Source organism: Chelmon rostratus, chromosome 20, assembly GCF_017976325.1.
Source record: "Chelmon rostratus isolate fCheRos1 chromosome 20, fCheRos1.pri, whole genome shotgun sequence".
NCBI classification, from domain to species: Eukaryota; Metazoa; Chordata; class Actinopteri; order Chaetodontiformes; family Chaetodontidae; genus Chelmon; species Chelmon rostratus.
Window position 1 is genome coordinate 17,444 of NC_055677.1, and position 22,557 is coordinate 40,000.

A 22,557-nucleotide genomic window follows, 5' to 3' on the forward strand; every position below is an offset into this window, starting at 1 on the left:
CAGAATTGACAATAAAGCTGACTTTGACTTTGACTGTATGTTCACAGACAATTGGTCTGTAGGTTCAGATCTGTGGGGGTCAATTTAAAATCAAACAATATCAAAATACATCTCAGTCAAATCTTTGTGTAAATGATAAAATATGGTCAAAGTGAAATTTAATAAATCAAACACAAAACAACAAAAACACTAAACAGAGATAAATCTTTGTTTCCATTATTTTCATTGTTCAGAAACATGAGAAGCATTTTCAATATTTAAACTCCAACAGAAAGAAACCAGCAGAATGATTCCTCAGGAGGCAACCCCCCATCACCAGATCAGTTGGTACAGTCCACCACCCCCACCCCCTCCTCTTATTGAGCTGAATGAATGAGAGAGGGAGAGAGGCAGAGTCACTGTGGCATGCCAACACAGACTCTGCAACAACACATTCCTCTTCACTCGACTCTTTCTGCCAGTTAACACAGACGTTACTGGTTTGAGACCAGTTACTCTGGGTTTGAGTTGTATTTGCAGAGATGAAGATGCTGCTGCTGTTGTTGCTGCTGGAACATGCTGCAGCTCAACAGAGAGGTGAGGATCTTTTTTTGTATGGACTTATTTGCTTTTCTGTTAACTTCTACTGACTTCTACTCAATCCGTCTGAGTTCACAAACTTTTTTGTCTCAGTGATTTCAAAAAATCATGATCGTATCGTTATCTTTCGCTTACAGATTTATCAGAATACCTGTTTTATCATTGTCACTCTGAAAAGATCAAATAATCAACTGAACAGTCAGATTAAAATGTTTTTTATTAATAATGTAAAGTTTGAATATTTTATCACAGAAACTGATTCTTACTCTTTTTGTGTGTTTATTTTAAAGTCCTGCTGTTTGTTGTGAATCCACATTATTCAGTTTTGACGACTGAAAACTTCAGGTTCAGTTTTTCAGAGAAAAAAGTAAGGCTTCACACATGTTCAGTTGTTTAAAGAAAAACAGTTCAAACGAATCTGTTCTCTGTCTGACTGATTCTTATTTCACAGAGAGCTTCTACATGAAGCCTCCTGTTAGTTTGAATTACTGACTGCAGATCTCGACCAGTCGAACAGCAGGAGAAGACCTTACCTCCATTAGCTGTTCCCGTTGTTAGCTGCGAATGTTAGCTTGCTCTGTGTGTCTGACTTTATTTAAACTTTGTCTGAAGGGATGAATTTCCAGATTTCAGACACTTTGAACCTTTTTATTTACACTGATGATTCAAATGATAAAGAAATGACTTTAACTATGAAATTGATTGTTTTAATTATATCTAATGAAGAGAGCAGTGTTTCCCCCTCAGTTGTGTCTGACAGGCTTTGTGATTGTGTTGGTGTTACAGCCACAGATGTGATGTCTTGTAGTTTGATTAGCGCTGACACATGAGTCCAGAGAGACACGACGATTCAGGATTTATGTTTTTAGTTGGTGTTTCTTGAGTAATCACAATCAGAAGTTTACATTTGGACTGATTTCACTTGTGGCAGATGTTTTACCCAGTGTAGTTTTACTGCAGTTGAGTTTGGTTTTACTGCAGTAAAACTTGTTTTTACTACAGTAGAATCCGAAAACTTTTGATTATAAGATTGTGTTGGTTTTATGAATACTGCATGGAAATAAGTATTAAAAGAACTAATACAGAAATGACTTAATCATTTATCGATGAATCAGCAAGTGATCAGTGTGTGTGTGCTGATAAACATATTAATGAGGATCGTCAGACAGCCAGACTGCATGTCCTGCTGTGTGTGTGTGTGTGTGTGTGTGTGTGAGAAAGAGCGAGGGAGTGATAATTACTGTTAACAATCACACTCCGCCCGCTTCCTCTTTACTCCCCCTCCTGTTCAAAAACCCTAAAGCCCCCTCACCCACATTACCACACCTCCACTACAATACCTCCCTCACAGAGCTGCATACTTCTCACATCTGAGTGTGTGTGTGTGTGTGTGTGTGTGTGTGTGTGTGTGTGTGTGTGTGTTGATGGGGGATGGGTCAGAGGTCAATCTGAACATCAACAGAATGATTTAACACATTCCAACATACACTGAATGAATAAACTATGTGGACTTTAGATAGATAGAGATATAGATATAGATAGATAGATAGATAGATATAGCTATGATAGATATATAGATAGATAGATAGATAGAGATATAGATAGATAGATAGATAGATATAGATAGCTATGATAGATATATAGATAGATAGATAGAGATATAGATAGATAGATAGATAGATATAGATAGCTATGATAGATATATAGATAGATAGATAGATAGAGATATAGATAGATAGATATAGATAGCTATGATAGATATATAGATAGATAGATAGATAGACAGCAGCTTCAATCACTGAAGGTTTAGCGTGAAAGCTTTATATGTATGAATCATGAAATCAGTCTGATCGTGTCTCATGACTCAGCGTGTCAGTGTTTTATCTGCAGCTGAAATCTGATTGTAGATCAGTTTTGGTATGGAGTCAATGTGTGTGTGTGTGTGTATGCATGTGTGGACATGTATTACTCTAGTTGTGGGGACATAACTGTGTTTACACTGTCACATTGTGGACAGTCCCCATAATGTAAATCATTAAAGTTTAGTGTGATGACTTAAGGGTTAAGGTAAGGGTGAGGCAACCCATAGAAACGCAGAGATTTATTTGTCTTTATGTTGTTCAGTTGTTCCACTGTGCACAGACATCTCTACTAAAACACATGCAGACTCTGGTGGTTGTTTTTAAATGAAAAGTGTTTTAGCTCTTATTTTGACGTCTTCATGTAGAGACAGTTTGAAGGTCTGAAGATCTGAAGGTCTGTGTGTTCCCACAACAAATGATTGTGTGTGTGTGTGTGTGTGTGTGTGTGTGGACCACCCAGTTGATATTATCACACCTCGACAGCTGATCACACACAACAGTAATTAACATCTCTGTGTGTGTGTGTGAGAGAGAGAGTTTCTGTAAATGTTGAAACTTTGAAAAGGTGAAGGACGATTCTTAGGATGTAGTTTTAACTTTACTTTTGCTTTCTCTGACTTCAAGTTGAAAAGATTTTGTAATGAAAATTACTCGTATTGAAACAGAGTCTGTTATTGACGGACCTTCGTGTGTTCAAGGTGAAGAAACAGACACAACAAACTGATTTCATGGTGGTTGAAGAACAGCCAGAAAAAACTGTTTCATCTAAATTTGAGACTCGTCACCTTCTGAATACATTTAACAAGTTGTAATTTAATCAGTGTAGAATAAGGGGACGATCATTCAGTTCATCAATCAGTTAGATAATGAGTGTATCAGTGATCAGTTTGACCTTTAACACATGAACAAAAGAGCAAAGGTTGTCTGTGTCAACAGGATGTTTCACCCTGATCATTTTTAGTTTTTTTTCAAAAAATATATAACAAAAACATTTTAATTTAAATAAAATTATTAACATTTTCTGATCGTTGTACTTGTTCATATATGTTTCCCTTGTACACGTCTGTTATATTTTCAGGCACACACATGCTTGCATACACTTTTACTTCTACACACATGTATGGCTACACTTGGCATGGGGAGACTTTATCCTATCAAGGGCCAAGATAAGATGGTAGTGATGATGATGATGATGGTTTTCCAGTTTGGGGTTAGTCAGTCTTGAGTCAGTTTTGAACAGAGCTGCTCTCAGCAGCAGCTCGTTGCTCTGCTCTCCAGTGCGAGAGATGGTGAGAGTATGGAAAAGGACAGATGGAGGCAGAGATTTTCTGTTTCTGACTCTGAAGGAGATTTTAAGTTGAGTTAAGTTCAAATATTAAACATGTGTGTGTCATTTGTTTTTCTTTAATTTTGGTGTTTATGTACTGGATAAGAAGCAACATAAAAGCGTTTCAGGTTGGAATCAAACAGGCAAACAGGTTCTCCTATAACACAAAATCAAGTCTGTACCAAACGTCCTGTTGTTACATGTAGACCCTTTGTCACATGATCAAACAGTGTCACATGACACAGCCTCAGGAAGTGATCTTGTAAGCATGAGGTTTCAGACAGTGACTAAGCAGTGACTTTACCTGCGGACACACCTGATCTGTCTGAGGCCCTGCTGACTGTGTGTATTAAAACACAAAGAACATCCAGTCGTTCATTAATTCCACTCATTCACTCCCCGTTCATTCATCTTTATTCATTTACTGTTTTATTCATTCCCTCAATCATTCACTCATTCATTCATTCTTTCAATAATTAATGCAACCATTTAATTTAAACTCAGAGTTATTCAGGCAAATGATGGTTTTATTGCTTACCTGTTATTTCAGGATGTTAACAGTTAGCAATGTGTTTCAGGATGTTAACAGTTAGCAATGTGTTTCAGAATGCTGACAGTTAGCAATGTGTTTCAGAATGCTAACAGTTAGCAATGTGTTTCAGAATGCTAACAGTTAGCAATGTGTTTCAGAATGCTGACAGTTAGCAATGTGTTTCAGAATGCTGACAGTTAGCAATGTGTTTCAGAATGCTAACAGTTAGCAATGTGTTTCAGAATGCTGACAGTAAGCAATGTGTTTCAGAATGCTAACAGTTAGCAATGTGTTTCAGAATGCTGACAGTTAGGGATGTGTCTCAGGATGCTAACAGTTAGCGGTGTGTTTCAGGTCTGTTCCCAGCCATCTTGAACCTAGCCAGTAACGCAGAGATCAGCAGCAACGCAACATGTGGAGATCCAGAACCTGAAGTTTACTGTAAACTGGTCGAACACGTTCCAGGACGACCGATCAAGAACCCACACTGCCCGAAATGTGATGCCAACTCCGTCCTGTCCAAAGGTACAAAACCAGAGTCCACTTTGAACTGCACATCCAGTTTACTTTAAAACCATAAGCTGCATTCACAAACATCCTGACTGGACTCTCAGAGAAACCCTAACTCAGCCTAAACAATTCTAGCAAGGGGTCGTAGCTTATGAGTGATTTGGGAACAATTCTCAGAGCAACTCCAAGCAAGGAAGGGACTGAAACTTTTATGATTGGCCCCATTTCAAGGTTAGGGTTAGAATATTTCTCTGGATCTTTCTCTTTCCACCATTTTCTCCTCTGCTCCAGTCACTCTTTCTACTCTGAGTCCTCCTCTCCTCTGAACAGTTTGCCACCGATGAGCTCTCAGAGAGTCACTCCGTGAACAAGTTTGATCTTGGATCAAGTCTGAGCGAGGACTTCTTAGAAAAGCATAGAAGCTGTAGTTTAAAGGATCAGTCTGGTGTTTTTCTATTTGTTTCTTATGATCATTACCCAGAGCAACAGTGTGGCTCATGGACATCTTTTTTATAAGTTTTTGGACAATGATGGAGCTCTATGGCACAGAGGAAGAAACAGGCTTTGATACACACACCAAACATCATCACTTATCATTCGTGTTCAGCGAAACAGACACAAATCAACAAGAAATCAACAGCTGAGGAACAAACTATAATCCATCAGATAAACCATCGATCACTCTGATAACTGATCACTCTGAACACATCAGGCTGAATATTGATTTTGTCAGTTATTCCTCCTGCACTTTATCATGTTTCACATCATCAATGAAGTACCATTTATCAGAGTACACATTCGTACTACATGACAGTACACTAACAGTACTTCACAGTAGTAAGTAGTCATAGAAGTAACAGTATTTGTGTTTGCTATTCAGAGCGTCATCCAATCACAAATGCCATTGATGGGACGAATCAGTGGTGGCAAAGTCCAAGTATCAAGAACGGACGACAGTTTCACTGGATCACCATCACACTGGACCTCAAACAGGTAACACACATGTATATACAGTATACAGTATACATTTAGTCATACACACGTACTGTATACATACACACACATGCACACACACACACACCTCTCCAGGTGTTCAGGCTATTTTTAAATATAAATTTAATATAATTATAAAGGCAGGCAGTATAGTTTTAACCTCGAGGTGTGTGAGTGTGTGTGTGTGTGAGAGAGAGTGATGAAAATGATGTAAGAACTGTGTGAAACAGTTCACATTTCAATCTGTTGTTTTCAAGATTTGAATGGATTCGAGTATTTTTTTCTATCGGCAGCGATCGGCAGTGTTTCCATACTGTGACTGGGATGAACTGACGAGCTCATCTGACCTCTGTAGTACCCTGCCTGTCTATGTACTTTAAGTTTGTCCTCATGCCACACATCCTTGGAAGGCTAAGACTGCTGTAAGCTTTCGGGTTAATTTAAACACGTCTGGTGTTTCAGTTTTATGGTAATTAAATTCTATTGCTTCCAGAAAATAAAATATATATTTGTGACGAGGCGAGGGAGCAGGGCCCAAAATGCAGACAACAGACGTGGGAAAGGTGGCGAGGTTAAAGTCATTTAGGCAGCGGAGGAGTTGGTTGAGGTGGTGTCTCCAGACACAGGGAAGGCAGGTGAGGCAAGCAAGCAGGTGGCAAAGAAGGTAGGCCGTGTGGCGCAGCTGACTGGTACAGGTGCTGGGTGGCTTGAGAGTAACGAGCTGAATATAGAGAACACAGGCAAGTACAGGAAAACACAATTGGCAATTCTCTGAGGCACATAGCGAACGATCTACCACAAAGCGGTGACAATCTGGCAGCGAGAACACAGGCCGGCCCGCCTTAAGTAAGCTCCTGATGAAGATCAGGCACAGGTGTGTGCAGCCAGCTCCTCCCCCAACCCGCAGGCCACACAGATACTGTCAGAGAGAGCACACACAAAACCCCACCCCCAGCCTCACATACCCACGCCACATCATTAGTCCACAAAACTGGGGGAAGTGATAATGATGAACTTCACAGTCTCAACACTGCAGAGCAGACAGTTCAATGGTTTGATTCCCACCCTGCTGGCCATCAGCAGCAGTGTTTCCGCGGCAACCAGTGAACAAATCACAGCACAGTGTTATTATAAGTGTGTGTGTGTGTGTGTGTATAATTTGCAGTGCACATTCAGTCAGAGTAGATTTAGAGGCATTTCTATTCAGAATGGAAAAGTCTGAGCAGTGTAATGCAGAGCGCACAGACACTGTATTGGTGTATTCATAGTGCCAGGCAACAGCAGCAACTACATATAAATGTTTCTGACTGTGTGAATGTGACATAGAAAAATAATTAGAATTGTTATGATTATATTAGTTTTACATTATGAATGTGTTCAAACAGTGTTTGCTGTAATCACTGCTGTTCATATTAACTGTGAAGTAATCAAGAGGAAGTAAGTAGCTACACACCTGATCTATTGTTCAGAGAAGGAAGTCAGAGTACAGAGGAACGTCTGCTGCAGGTGAACATGTTCACAGTAACCAGGGGAACACAGCACAGGTAACTGTACTGACTGTTTTTCTGTCTCTTCAGGTTTTTCAAGTCGCCTACATCATCATCAAGGCAGCTAACTCTCCCCGGCCAGGTGAGACCAGTCTGTGCCTGAAACTGTTGTTTTTAACACCAAACTCTGATCTGAACTCGGCCTGACTGACCTGTCTGTCTGACTGACCTGTCTGTCTGACTGACCTGTCTGTCCGACTGACCTGTCTGCCTCTCCATTAGGTAACTGGATCTTGGAACGCTCTCTAGACGGTGTGACCTTTGACCCCTGGCAGTTTTATGCCATCAGTGACTCTGAGTGTTTGTCTCGTTACAACGTGACGCCACGACTCGGACCGCCGACCTACAAGACTGACACAGAAGTCATCTGCACGTCTTACTACTCCAGACTGAACCCTCTGGAACATGGAGAGGTGAGACTGTCTGTCTGTTTGTCTCACCTGTCTTTCTCTTCATCTGTGTATCTCTCTCTTTACCTGTCTCTCCGTATATACTCTCTCACCTGTGTTTCTATTTGACCTGTCCCTCTCTCTTTGTCCCTCTGTCCCTCTCTCTCTCTGTCTCTCTGACCCTCTCTCTGTCTCTCTGTCCCTCTCTCTGTCTCTCTGTCCCCCTCTTTCTCTGTCTCTCTCACCCTCTCTCTCTGTCTGTCTGTCTGTCTCTCTCTCTCTTTCTCTCTCTCTGTCTCTCTGTCCCTCTCTCTGTCTCTCTGACCCTCTCTCTCTCTCTGTCTCTCTGTCCCCCTCTCTCTCTGTCTCTCTGTCCCTCTCTCTGTCCCTCTGTCCCTCTCTCTGTCTCTCTGTCCCCCTCTCTTTCTGTCTCTCTGACCCTCTCTCTGTCTCTCTGTCTGTCTCCCTCTCTCCCTCTCTCTGTCCCTCTGTCCCTCTCTCTGTCTCTCTGTCCCCCTCTCTTTCTGTCTCTCTGACCCTCTCTCTGTCTCTCTGTCTGTCTCCCTCTCTCTCTCTCTCTGTCTCTCTGTCCCTCTCTCTGTCTCTCTGTCCCCCTCTCTCTCTCTCTGTGTCTCTCTGTCCCTCTCTCTGTCTCTCTGTCCCTCTCTCTGTCTCTCTGACCCTCTCTCTGTCCCTCTCTCTGTCTCTCTGTCCCCCTCTCTCTCTGTCTCTCTCACCCTCTCTCTGTCTCTCTGTCCCTCTCTCTCTGTCTCTCTGACCCTCTCTCTGTCTCTCTGTCCCTCTCTCTCTGTCTCTCTGCCCCCCTCTCTCTCTGACCCATCTTTCTCTCTCTGCTGTCTTTCTCTCTCAGATCCACACCTCTCTGATTAACGGCCGACCTGGGGCAGACGATTTGACCTCTGACCTCCTGAACTTCACATCAGCTCGTTACATCAGACTGAGGCTACAGCGAATCAGAACGCTCAATGCCGACCTGATGACCCTGAGCGCCCGTGACCCCCGAGACATCGACCCCATCGTCACCCGAAGGGTGAGACAGGCTGCCGGAGAGACAGGCAGTTCTTAATGTTTTGTGGATGAGCTGTGTGTCCACATTATGAACATGGTGTGGTTCCACACGGTCACATGGTTCATGCACCTCTCAATAGTTCCAGAGACATCCATGCTGTCACATGTTTGATGGTTTCAGGTGCGACAGACAGTGGTAGTGACTATATTTGGAGCAATCTTCCTATTTATGCATGATGCAAATTGATTAATAATAATACTGACACCATTTACCTTCATCATACAGTACATGACAGCATTTTTTCTGGGGAGTCGCAGAACGACAGCATCAGCCACTTTTTCTGTGTTTAGTTTTGGACGGAAAGGGGGCGATACCTATAGCATAAAATATATTTCAAGCATGCATGCAATAATATTTTTATCGTGTTGTGTTATTTTATGTGAAGATACTCCCTTAAATGTCAATGAGTGCCAGCAACTGCTCAATTTGAGCCAAAGTTTGGTCACCAGCTGCATTTAGCAAAACATTTAGGGCCTCCTACACAAACAGAAAGATGGCAGAAAGCAGGCCGGGAAAGGCAAACAAGTGTTAGGGCAAGTCTCTTTTCATAATCATACTCCCATCATGTCGGACTGGGTCTGAAACCTGGTCATAGATGAGGTGTTTATACCTGACGCCCACAGCCAAGCACTCGTGTTCAATCTGTTCCCCCAACCATGCTGTTGCTATTGGAAGTGATATATATAACCCCAGACTGAACACACACACACGATCACATATGCAAAAACACACAAAATTAAAGATGCAGACAAACAGAAGCAGACAACTAAAGTGGACAAAGAAAGTAATCTGTAATTATACGTATACATATTTCACAAGTTACCAACTTTAACAACAAAGCTCATTACCGAAGATGAACTTATGAGAGCAAAAGGCAATAACTGCAATTAATCTGAGGTAAATGTAGGCCAGCTGACATCTGGATGTGGTAGCAAGTGAAGTGCTGCTGGTTATAAACACTACCCGAAGTTGGCTGCAGAAAATTCCACTATTAGCTAGATTCCAGAGAGGTCGACTAATGTTTATAGATCAGAAAATGCAGTCACTTCATCAGCATACCAGCAAACGTGCTTGGGAAACACTGGAAATGAATGGGGCTCAATGCTGGGTCGACTCAGTGTTTAGAATTATTGGTTGCTCCACAACATCTGTTGCTTCTGCCTTTACAGATTACAGCAGAAATCTGGGGAAGTGTTGCAGCTGTCTTTTTCAGTAGCACTTTATTATAATTTTTATTATCAATTCATTAAATGTGTTGTTTATTTTATGTTTCATCGTGCAATTAATATTTTGTCTTTCAGTATTATTATTCCATTAAAGACATATCTGTAGGCGGAATGTGTATCTGTTACGGCCATGCGCAAAGCTGCCCACTGGACCATGTTACCAAGGTAACAAAACACACATCTGTACACCTGTTCACTGTGTACATGCTCTGACATTTGATAAAAACTGTTCTGTGTGTGTGTCAACAGAAGCTGCAGTGTGTGTGTGAACACAACACCTGTGGCGAGAGCTGTAACGAGTGTTGCCCGGGTTACCACCAGCAGCCATGGCAACCAGGAACTGTCTCAGAGGGAAACACATGTGAAAGTAAGTAACAGAGTGGACAAAAAAATGGAATCACCCTTAAACACACTGGCTGGTCATTTGTTTACTTATGTTCCTCACACCTGTCTGTCCCTCACCTGTCTGTCCCTCACCTGTCTGTCCCGCAGAATGTAACTGTCACAACAAAGCAGTTGACTGTTTCTACAATCAGACTGTCTCTGAACTCTTTTTGAGTTTAAACACTCGTGGCGTTCGTCGGGGAGGCGGAGTCTGCATCAACTGTCAACAAAACACCGCTGGCGTTAACTGTGAAACCTGCATCGCTGGATACTACAGACCTGCTGAGGTACTGACAAATACTTCAAGTAATTACCTGTCTAAGCAGTCAGAGATAAGTGAGCAGACAAACTGGTTTATCAGTGCTTTAAAATTACTTCAGTACAAGTACGATTACCTTCTTTAAAATATTCTAAAAAATTACAAGTACACAACAAAACAGCCGCAACAAAAGTAAATGTTCCGATGTATGAAAACAATCGCATCCTGAAGTTGGCTGATGGTACCGTCACAGTGAGCCTACTAAACAAGGAGGACATTTTTTCATGGTCCTTTGTTGACTATTTTTTTCATTTTTAAAGTTGAATGGGTCCCTCTAAACTCTCCAGTTCCAGGTGTACAGGACCGTGATGACGATGATCAGGCTTTTATTGAGTCTGTGCTCACTCACTTTCTTATTATCTACCGGTATCAATCTCTCAAGATTAAACACAACAGTGTAGTTAATAAGGTGGTTAATGCAGTAGAATAACTGGTACTGCAAAAGAAACCCTGCAGGATCTTTCCAACAATTCCGTAAGAAATAAGACTCTATGTTTTCTGACGTTTGCATCCTGAACTTCAGGAGTTTCAGTTTCTGCCATCTGGTTCCTTCCTCAGACTTCCACTAAATATTTCCACTGTATATTTGCTGCATATCCCATTGCCCCACTGGGGAACAGTAAAGTTATTGTTTCATTGTAATTCCTTAACTCTACAGCTGATAACTGAACGCCACGTCATCGCTCTGTTAACGTTCATTCAGGGCAGCAGCCACAGCATCACAAACCAGCATCACTGAACATAATGTCATTTATGCCAACATACGCTCATATCCTTTACATCAGGCATCTCAAACCGATTCCATAAAGGGCTGCGTGGCTGCAGGTTTTCATTCCAACCCAGGAGGAGCACATCAGGCCAACCAATCAACATCAAGGGATCACTTAGTTATCAGCTGAAGACTGAGATCAGCTGATTAATTGATTCCAGCCTGGTGTGCTCCTCCTTGGTTGGAATGAAAACTTGCAGCCACGCTGCCCTTTATGGAATCAGTTTGAGATGCCTGCTTTACATATTGTGCAATATTACATATTTCTTACAGTTTTGTTTATTTTCTTCTTCTGTGCAGTAGTAGTAACACTATTTATTATTATTATTGTTAATCTGAAGGCAGCATGTATTTTGTGGCTTTGTGGCAGCAGTATTCTCATACTCTTTGTACATAATGTACATTAACATGTCTGATTGTCTATTCTATTATTATTCTATTATTATTCTATTATTCTGTATACCTTTTTTCATTGACTCTTTTGGTCTTCCGATGTCAATCTTTTATTGTTTGCTGCATGTAACAGTTTAATATCCCTGGCCTGGGATTAAGAAAGTTTGGACCTTATTTTATCTTATCTTAAACATGGCAGGGAAAACACAACCAGACAATCGCAGCTCTTCTGTCCACATGATATACTGAGATACTGCAATTTCCCAGCTTGGGATAAATAAAGTATATCTATCTATCTATCATGATATCTCAGTTAAGGCTGTCGCCCTGACGTGTAGTTACATTTCTATACCAGATGCACCGTAGCCTGACAGACTTTATAATGAAGTAGGTGTTCTGCTGTTTGTATGTAACCATAAATTTACATCAGAGTCATTTCAAGCATATTTTCACCGATATAACTATTGTTTTGCGTGTTGCATGTTTGTGTGTGTGTGAATGTAGGTTTCTCCATATTCAGACTCTCCTTGTGTTGAGTGTAACTGTGATCTGAGAGGATCAGAGTCTTCAGTCTGCACCAGAGACGACACACAGCCAGGTCATTATTATCATTAGTATTATCATAACATTTAATGTAAACTTGTATATTTCAAGCGTTGTATTGTATTGTATTGTATTGTATACATATATATCTACATAAACATGTTTGTGCGTATTTACAAGTCACTATTTGTACTGTTGTTGTGGTTGTTGTTGTTGCCATTATTACAGTCAATACAGCGTCAGTTAAGTTATATAGTAGCTCTAATTGTGTGTGTGTGTGTGTGTGTGTGTGTGTGTGTGTGTGTGTGCGTGCGTGCGTAGGTGTGTCTGCAGGTCAGTGTGTGTGTAAGGAGGGTTTTACAGGTCGACAGTGCGATCGTTGTGCGTTTGGATACAGAGATTTTCCTCTGTGTGTTCGATGTGAGTGTAACCTCTCCGGCAGCATCAACACAGACCCCTGCAGCCCCTGCATCTGCAAGGTAAAACCAGTGACATCATACTGTACATACTATACGAGGGTCACCTGACCAGGGTGCCCCAGTCTGTGCTGGTGTAAACAGGATGTGGTTTCATAAACAGATGGTGACATTTAATCTTCCAGCTTCAGTTATTGGAAGGTTTATTTACATGTCAGGGAAAGATGATAACTGATAAAGTTTTATTCAACCACACAGTTCTTGATCACTCTTTAAAGCTGATCCTCTCTCTGATATCTCACCTGTTTTCCGAGGTCTCACCTGTTCTCTTTTTCTCAGATGAACGTGATGGGAGCTCACTGTGATCTGTGTAAGCCGGGTTTCTACAACCTGCAGGAGAATCATCCACTCGGCTGCACAGACTGTTTCTGCTTCGGTGTTTCTGATGTCTGCGAGAGCTCCGCCTGGTCCACGGCTCAGGTAACACACACAGACATAACTGTGCGTGGGTAACGTACTGTGTATCTGTGCGCACCTGTGCACACACAAACACAGACATGTACTCAGGTAATACAGCGCTACATTGTTTTTTTCTGTAGATATGGAGTTGTGATAATGAGGATTTTTTTTCAGGTGTTTCATAGAGATGCTTTGCTCCAACCCTCTCTGTCCATCCACACCCCCTCTGTTGTCCATGGCAACGACCTCACCATCCCCAGCAACATCTCCTCTGGCCACGCCTACCAACAAGTGCTGTCGTGGACAGCGCCCGACAGGTTCCTTGGCAACAAGGTCTGCTACCATTTCCATATTTGGTCATTATTCCATGAGTCAGTGAACAGGAACCTGTCCCTGTGTGTGTGTGTGTGTGTGTGTCTCACTGTCTGTCTGTCTTTCTGTTCTTTGTCTGACTGTCTGTCTTCCTGTCTGTTTCTAGCTCATCTCCTATGGAGGTTTCCTGAAATACACGGTGCTTTACGACATCCCCTTGGACAATGAAGACCATTCTCTCCCCGCCGACTCTGACATCGTCATCGAGGTGATAAAAACTTTTTAAAATCAAATATTTAAGAGGTTGTAGTACGTTAAATATGACATAAAACAAGTTGGGATTACATTTATCATTAAAAACTCGTAACGATTCTCTCTCTCTTGTTTACAGGGAAATGGTCGGGCTCTTCGTCTCTCTCCTCCTCTCCTCCTCTTCCTCTCTCCACTGGCAGAGCGCCTTGTTACCATTGTGATTGCTGAGTGGCAATTCCTCGACATAAAGACAGGCACTCACATCACCCGTGATGACCTGCTGTCAGTCCTCGCTGACGTGACATCACTGACAGTCAGAGTTCACCTGAACATCTCTGCCAGCGGGCCGATACGGTGAGAACAAAGTAATGTGGCTACATGCGATGAAATCAGTCATCCGTGTTTGGAAAGAGGACTTTGAGGAACTCCTAAAGCTGACTGACTCGGGGGGGAAGTCTCGTCCATTTCTTTGGTTGAGGTCACTGAGGCAGTTAAACAACTCAGTGGCACCAGATGTGGATGAATTCACCCTGAGAGTCTGAAAGCTCTTGACATTGTTGGGCTATGCTGGTTGACTCTTCAGTGTCTTCTAGACACTGAACCTGGACCTGGACCTGCAGACTAAGGTGGTGTTTCACATTTAAAAAAAGGAAACCAGAGCTCCAACTGTCTCAGCTCAGCCTCCTGGCCCCTGAACAGAGACTGGCTGGTCGTTGAACACCAGATTAAGGAGGACTGATGGCTGTCCTGGTCTTGGATAAATGTACCAGCTGTCTGCAGTGACACTGAAGGGATGATGGGAGTTTGTTCATCCGGTCTACATGTGCCGTGGTAGTATGGGTTAGCCATTCACTCTTCATATAACCAGAATAAGAGAGTTGTCTGTGTTCGTTAAACACAGCTCTCCATGTCCTCACATAGGAGAAAGAAAAAAATGACATAAAAAAGACAAAAGGGAAAAAAGCAAACAAACAAAAAACTCAACAATAAGTCAAATAAGGCAAAAATGTAAACAAAATACTGAAAGAACACTGAGGCAGTAGACAGTACACACAATGGATGTTACAATGTGCAGGTATTTACCCGTTTGTTCAGTCTGGAGGTGTGTAAGTCCTGAAAGAAGATGGTGGATCCAAACTGCCAGAATGAGCAGGGTGTCTGGCCCCCGGGGGGGATCAGAACACATTAATGGGATCATATATCCCACCAGGCCTGGGAACAACTCTGAATCCTCTGGGAGGGGCTGCAAGAAGATGTCACTGTTGTCGGATGAGAGTCTTCATACTGCAAATGAAACTAATATATCTCTCTCCCCCTGTCCCTCTGTCCCTCTGTCTGTCTGTCCCTCTGTCTGTCTGTCTGTCTGTCTGTCTGTCTCTGTCTCACCTCGCTCTCTGTCTGTCTCTCTTTCTCTCTCTCTGTCTGTCTCTCTGCCTGTCTCTCTGTCTCTCTCTCTCTCTCTGTCTGTCTGTCTGTCTGTCTGTCTGCCTCTCTCTCTCTGTCTGTCTGTCTCTCTGTCTCTCTGTCTGTCTGTCTGTCTCTCTGTCTCTCTGTCTGTCTGTCTGTCTCTCTGTCTGTCTCACCTCGCTCTCTGTCTGTCTCTCTTTCTCTCTCTCTGTCTGTCTGTCTGTCTGTCTCTGTCTGTCTGTCTCTCTCTCTGTCTGTCTGCCTGTCTCTCTCTGTCTCACTTCGCTCTCTGTCTGTCTCTCTTTCTCTCTCTCTGTCTGTCTGTCTGTCTGTCTCTCTGTCTGTCTCTCTCTCTCTCTGTCTGTCTGCCTGTCTCTCTCTGTCTCACCTCGCTCTCTGTCTGTCTCTCTTTCTCTCTCTCTGTCTGTCTGTCTGCCTGTCTCTCTCTCTGTTTGTCTCTCAGTCTCAGTTCAGTGTCTCTGGACTTTGCTGACTCTGGCTCAGTTTCTGGCATTCAGGCGGTTGCCGTGGAGATGTGTGAATGTCCGTGGGGTTACACTGGCACTTCCTGTGAGGTCAGCTGTTCACTTCATTTAACTGTTAGTTCAGTTAAAAACCTGTTTCTTCAGTTTTTAGTATTTCATATATTTTTGTATTTTTTCTGTATTTCGTGAATGTGTGTGTGTTTGTTCTGTGTTGTGTGTATGTGTGTGTGTTTCTCTGTGTTGTGTGTATGTGTGTGTTTTCTCTGTGTTGTGTGTATGTGTGTGTGTTTTCTCTGTGTTGTGTGTATGTGTGTGTGTTTCTCTGTGTTGTGTGTATGTGTGTGTGTTTCTCTGCGTTGTGTGTATGTGTGTGTGTTTTCTCTGTGTTGTGTGTATGTGTGTGTGTTTCTCTGCGTTGTGTGTATGTGTGTGTGTTTCTCTGTGTTGTGTGTATGTGTGTGTGTTTTAGGCATGTCTGCCAGGTTTCTACAGGGTGGGAGGAGTTTTGTTTGGAGGGAACTGTATGCAGTGTGAATGCAACGACCACGCCACAGAGTGTGACATTAATGGAGTTTGTTTGGTGAGTTTGAACAAACGTGATCAATAAAAGAAAATAACTGATAAACATGGATTAAACATGGATTAAACATGGACGACTCTCTCAAACATTTACAGCAAACTGTTACCTTCTGTGTGTCTGTCTCTCAGGATTGTACCCATAATTCCACTGGTCCTCACTGCGATCAGTGTCTTCCTGGTTTCTATGGCGACGCCACAGAGGGGACAGCAGATGACTGTCGGTTGTGTCCATGTCCACTGACAGAGCCATCCAACAGGTGACTCAAACTAAAACTTTATTAATATAAAGTAGATTTGACAATTTGTGATTCTCAAGGTTAAGGTTCATTTATCTATTACAACAAATCATCTCGTCTTCCAGGGGGGGTCCTATAATATATCTATCCCGCTTTAATAGTATCGAGTATAAGAAACTGAGTTTATTGAAAATACGTTTGTAAGTATGAATACCTGTGTGGTTTTCAGTTTCAGTCCCACCTGTGTTCTGGAGGCATCTGGCCAGGTGTCATGTGATCAGTGTCAGGAGGGATACACAGGAACCAATTGTGAGAGGTGAGGGTGATCGATCGACTGATCCACTGATGATCAGAAACACTCAACCTGCATTGACATGTCTGTCTGTGTGTCCAGGTGTGCCAGTGGCTTCTATGGTAACCCACAAGTTTTGGGTGGGGCCTGTGTCCGCTGTCACTGTCACGGTAACGTAAACATCAGCGAGGCAGGGCACTGTGACACCATCACTGGGGAGTGTCTGCGTTGCCTTGGCAACACTGCTGGGAGACACTGTGAGGTCTGTCAGCCTGGTTACTATGGAGACGCCATGCACGCCAAGGACTGTCAGGGTGAGACACACACCCATACCTGATGTGACATCACTGGTGGGGACAAATCGCCAACTTTGTTTGCCCTCGGTTTTGTCTCACAGGCAGTTCTTGCTGTCAATGAGACCAAAAACCCAAACATAGTTCTGCCACCCAGTGGCCACTTAAATAACTAAATATAATAACTAAGCACGATAACTAAAACTCATTGTTTCTGCCATGACAGTCTGCAGACTCACATGGTTTGAATTTGTTCAGGTTTTGGTAAGAAGCAGGTAACAGGTGAGGAAGAGGCCCCAGACCTGAGAGGTCATTCATCAGTTTGAACAAGAGCTGAATTATCCTACTGGACTCTTGAAGGTTCAGCTGGTTCAGGAATTATGTGAAAACAAGAGTGTGCTGAACACACACACACACACATTCCATCACTTTTGGGGACACTACACAGACTTACATTCATTTCCTGGAGACTTACCCTGACTCTAACCATGAGCACTACCTGCCCGACCCTTACCCTTACCTTAACCTAAGATTCAAGAGTCTTTATTGTCATTGCACATGTCAATGAAATTTTCGTTGCAACCCCCATGTTAGATGGTAAGAAAGATAAGACTAGAAAGAGTGAATAAAATTAAGATAACTACAATAAAATAAAATAAACCAACATGCAATAAAAAAAAAAATATTCGTGAAGCAATTAAAAATATAACAGAATGAAAATATACTTAGGCAATAAAATATACTAAACAATAAACAATAAAATATGGAAGTGAAATGTGCAAACAGAATAAAATATACAAGCAGAATAAAATATAAAATATACACAGTGAAATGTACCGACAGAATAAAATATGCCAATGAAACTGAAATGTGCTGATATACTAAAATGTATATAATTATAGTATATGTGTGTACATAAAAGTCAAGTACACAGAAGGTGCAGGTGGAGGTAGAGGTGTAGGTGTAGGTGTAAAGTGCGGTGTGCAGTGTTCACAGTTCACACAGTCTCTCACTGCAGTGAGGGGCTGCTGGGGGTGATAGCTCTAACAGCTCTGGGGAAGAAGCTGTCCCTCAGTCTGTTAGTGGTGGTGCGGATGTTCCTGTACCGCTTTCCTGATGGAAGCGGTACAAACAGTCTGTGGCCCGGGTGGCTGGGGTCCGTGGCGATGGATCTCGCCCTCTTTCTGACCCGACCTTCATATATAGAGTCTAGGTCAGGGAGGGGGCAGCCCACGATGCCCTGTGCAGTTTTAACCACCCGTGCCAGTTGTTTCCTCTCCTGTGCCGTGCAGCTGCCGTACCACACTGTCACACTGAGGCAGAGGATGCTTTCAATTGTGGCCCTGTAGAAGTTAACGAGCAACCGAGAGGAGAGTCCAGCCCGTTTCAGCTTCCTGAGGAAGAAGAGCCTTTGTTGTGCCTTCTTCACCAGGCGGGAGGTGTTCATGGACCAGGAGAGGTCAGATGAGATGTGGAGGCCCAGGAACCTGATGTTGTCCACACGCTCCACCACTTCTCCGTCCATGAGGAGGGGGGCGTGATCCGTCTTCCTGGACCTCCTGAAATCCACAATGACCTCCTTGGTTTTTCCTGTGTTCAGCACCAGGTTGTTGGCTGAACACCACTGGGTGAGCTGGTGTATCTCCTCTCTGTAGTGGGTCTCGTTGTTATCTGAGATGAGACCCACTACTGTAGTGTCGTCCGCAAACTTCACGACTGTGTTGGTGGGGTGGATGGCAGCACAGTCGTGAGTAAACAGGGTGAAGAGGGCTGGGCTGAGCACACAACCCTGTGGCGTGCCCGTGCTGAGGACCAGAGGGGATGATGTGATGTTCCCTATTCTCACCACCTGAGGCCTGTTGGTGAGAAAGTCTCTGATCCAGTGGCACAGAGACGCAGGCAGACCCACCGTGTGTAGCTTCAGCGCCAGCTTGTCTGGGATGACGGTGTTAAAAGCTGAGCTAAAGTCTACAAATAGCATCCTGACGTAGGTGTTGGGCTGCTGCAGGTGGGTCAGGGCTGTGTGCAGGGTGATGGAGACAGCATCCTCTGTGGACCGATTCCCTCTGTAAGCAAACTGAAGGCTGTCTAGGTCCGAGGGGATGAAGTCTCTGATGTACCTGAGAATAATCCGCTCAAAGCACTTCATGATTACCGGGGTCAGTGCAACAGGCCGGTAGTCATTCAGGCAGGTGATGGATGTCTTCTTCGGTACCGGAATGATGGTGGAGGACTTGAGGCACTCAGGAACCGTGGACAGCTGCAGGGACAGGTTGAAAATGTCCAGGAACACTCCTGCTGGCTGGTCAGCGCATGTCCTCAAAGTCTTGCCTGACACCTTATCCGGTCCTGCAGCTCTGCGGGTGTTGATCCTCCTCAGGGTGGATGACACCTGGTGCTGCTGCAGGACGAGGGGCTGGTGCTGCTCCTCCAGCCGGGGTAGGTGTGTGACTTCTCTGCTGCCTGATGTGTCGAAGCGGGCAAAGAAGCTGTTCAAGGTGTCAGGCAGGGCGGGGTCGTGGCTGGTGAGCTGAGTGTTCGGCTTGTAGTCCGTTATGGTTCTGATGCCTCTCCACATGCTCTGTGGGTTGTTGTTCTTGAAGTGATCTTCAATTTTGTTTTTGTACTGGAGCTTGGCCTGCTTGATTCCTTTCTTCAGCTCTGCTCGAGCCCTGCTATAAGCCAGCCTGTCTCCAGATCTGTAGGCAGTATCCCGGGCTTTCAGCAGGGACCGCACTGTGCTGTCCAGCCATGGTTTCTGGTTGGGAAACACTGTGATGGTCTTAACAGGGAGGACAGCATCAGTGCAGAACTGAACATAAGACAATACAGATGATGTGTACTCCTCAAGGTCTGCCTCTTCTCTGAACACAGTCCAGTCTGTCAGTTCGAAGCAGTCCTGAAGTGCAGAGGAGGCCTCCTCAGTCCATATCTGTACTGTCCTGGTGGTCGGCTTTGTTCTGCAGGCCAGAGGCTTGTAGGCAGGAATGAGTTTCACGGAGATGTGGTCTGACATGCCCAGGTGTGGAGCTGCTACAGCCTTGTAAGCAGCAGGGATGTTGCAGTAAACTTGATCCAAAATGTTACTGTCTCTGGTAGGAAACTTTATGTACTTATGAAATTTGGGAAACACCGCCTTCAGTTCAACGTGATTAAAGTCCCCCGCCACAATCACGGCCGCCTCCGGGTTGTCGTTCATCTGCCCGCTGATCAGGCAGTACAGCTCCTCTAATGCTAACTTAGCATTAGCCCGCGGTGGGATGTAAGCGGCCACAATAACAATAGACGAGAGTTCTCTAACCAGCTTGAACGGTCGGCATTTCACCGCCAGGTATTCCAAATCAGGAGAGCAGAACGTGCTGACGGTGCGTGTGGCTGTACACCAGGCATTGTGTACATACAGCGCCAAGCCTCCGCCTCTGCTCTTACCTGAAGCTGCAGTCCTGTCCGCCCGGAACAGAGAGCGGCCCGCTATCTCCACCGCTGCGTCCGGGATGTTGTCGTCCAGCCAGGTCTCTGTGACAACGGTAACACAGCTGTCCATCCGGCGAGAGACTATCCTTAGACGGACCTCGTCGATTTTGTTGGTGAGAGACCTGGCGTTGGTCACGGGAGCTACGAGCCGCTGCGTCCGCACGCGCCGCCATCTTGGAATATGGAATATTAAACCTAAATCTAAACCTAAACCTAACCTTAACTCATCCTAAAATGTAATGCAGATCTGCATTTGTCCTCACTAGGAAGGCAAGTCCCCCCACAATGTCTCTCTCTCTCACACACACACACACACACACACACACACACAGTGACACGTCATGTGACAGCAGGACAAAGAGGTCAGAGTTTGAATCTAATCTGGATTTGAAAAGATCAACATTCCTGCTGCTACAAAGACCAGATTGAGTGTGTGTGTGTGTGTGTGTGTGTGTGTGTGTGTGTGTGTGTGTGTGTGTGGATGTGCATTCCTCATATTGTGGCAACATAAATCTGTTTACACAGTCACATTGTGGGGGCTTGCCTTCTTTAGGGGGACAAACATGCTTCTCCATAATGTAAATCATTAAATTTCAGACTTGGTTAAGGTTTGGGTAAAGTTGGGGTTGTGGTTAGGCCAGTAGTGGTTAAGGTAAGTTTGCAGGAATTGAATGTAAGTCTGTGTAATTTCCCCAAAAGTGAAACCCAACTGTGAGTGTGTGTGTGTGTGTGTGTGTGTGTGTGTGTGTGTGTGTGTGTGTGTGGTACTATCTAGTTAGATATCATCAAACTGCATAATAACACTTAAATAATATGAAGTCTGTCTGGATTGACTGTTATAATAAATCCGATGAAGGGTCACATAAAGAAATCGATCATACTTTTCTGATCACTCATCAGAAAATCAATAAATAGAAATCTTCAGTGATAAATTAACATTCAGCCCTGGTGAGGTCATTAAAGTTTGTTAAATGTGAAGTAAATGTACAGTTTATATAATCACTTGAAATTAAGAACTGTGTTTTCATTGCCTTAGAATGAGGTCTTTATATCTACAGAGGGAGCACATCCTCATCCTAACCCTCATCCTCATCCTCATCCTCAAAGTCCACCATCCTAACCCTCATCCTCATCCTCAAAGTCCACCATCCTAACCCTCATCCTCATCCTCATCCTCATCCTCAAAGTCCACCATCCTAACCCTCATCCTCATCCTCAAAGTCCACCATCCTAACCCTCATCCTCATCCTCAGTCCACCATCCTAACCCTCATCCTCATCCTCATCCTCAGTCCACCATGTTGCAGCACCATGTTTCTCCAGTAGCCCAGAACAGACAAACCTAACACAGATTTTAGAGAGCGCCTGTCTTGTTTTTTGTGCTTTTAGGGCCACCGTAGATTCTTCTACGTCTCGCTCGCCAACCCTTTAAAATCGCAGCGTCAACAGAATGTTTCAGAAACAAAGATTAAAAATTTAAGAAATGGGATGGGAGGGATGGGCGTGGTTTCAGACTCACAGTGGCAGTGGGTGGGGCCGCAGAGACAGGCTGACAGTGGACCCTCCCCCTTTCTCTCAGAGTGCAGCTGTGATGTCAGTGGCTCCGTCTCCAGCGTGTGTGATGTCACAACAGGTCGTTGTTTGTGCAGAGAGAACGTGACGGGACATACCTGTGATCGCTGCCAGGTGAGACACACACACACACACACACACACACACACACACACACACCATAGTCAGCAGTGACAGTGTCTGAATAGATACACACTTTCCTTTGATGATATATTATTTTTAATATTTACACATCTCCAATTCTGAAAATTATCACAGCCACTAATTTAAAATAAGTTCATGTTTAAGCTGGAAATTATTATTACTTCAATAATATCA

At 43.7% G+C, this 22,557-nt stretch overlaps 1 protein-coding gene across 1 annotated transcript in view; it reads left to right on the plus strand.

Annotated features, from left to right (window-relative positions):
• Positions 1 to 521: 521 nt before the first annotated feature.
• The window catches only part of lama1 (laminin, alpha 1), a 45,449-nt gene continuing 23,413 nt past the window's right edge, over positions 522 to 22,557 (plus strand). The window contains exons 1-21 of the mRNA XM_041961286.1: positions 522 to 576; positions 4,655 to 4,825; positions 5,691 to 5,803; positions 7,381 to 7,432; positions 7,573 to 7,763; positions 8,611 to 8,790; positions 10,131 to 10,220; positions 10,305 to 10,422; positions 10,548 to 10,726; positions 12,425 to 12,518; positions 12,785 to 12,942; positions 13,219 to 13,359; positions 13,513 to 13,671; positions 13,817 to 13,918; positions 14,042 to 14,256; positions 15,773 to 15,884; positions 16,264 to 16,374; positions 16,503 to 16,630; positions 16,839 to 16,925; positions 17,004 to 17,215; positions 22,247 to 22,353. Coding sequence (XP_041817220.1) covers positions 522 to 576; positions 4,655 to 4,825; positions 5,691 to 5,803; positions 7,381 to 7,432; positions 7,573 to 7,763; positions 8,611 to 8,790; positions 10,131 to 10,220; positions 10,305 to 10,422; positions 10,548 to 10,726; positions 12,425 to 12,518; positions 12,785 to 12,942; positions 13,219 to 13,359; positions 13,513 to 13,671; positions 13,817 to 13,918; positions 14,042 to 14,256; positions 15,773 to 15,884; positions 16,264 to 16,374; positions 16,503 to 16,630; positions 16,839 to 16,925; positions 17,004 to 17,215; positions 22,247 to 22,353 — 2,775 coding nt within the window. The remainder of the gene's footprint in view (positions 577 to 4,654; positions 4,826 to 5,690; positions 5,804 to 7,380; positions 7,433 to 7,572; positions 7,764 to 8,610; positions 8,791 to 10,130; positions 10,221 to 10,304; positions 10,423 to 10,547; positions 10,727 to 12,424; positions 12,519 to 12,784; positions 12,943 to 13,218; positions 13,360 to 13,512; positions 13,672 to 13,816; positions 13,919 to 14,041; positions 14,257 to 15,772; positions 15,885 to 16,263; positions 16,375 to 16,502; positions 16,631 to 16,838; positions 16,926 to 17,003; positions 17,216 to 22,246; positions 22,354 to 22,557) is intronic.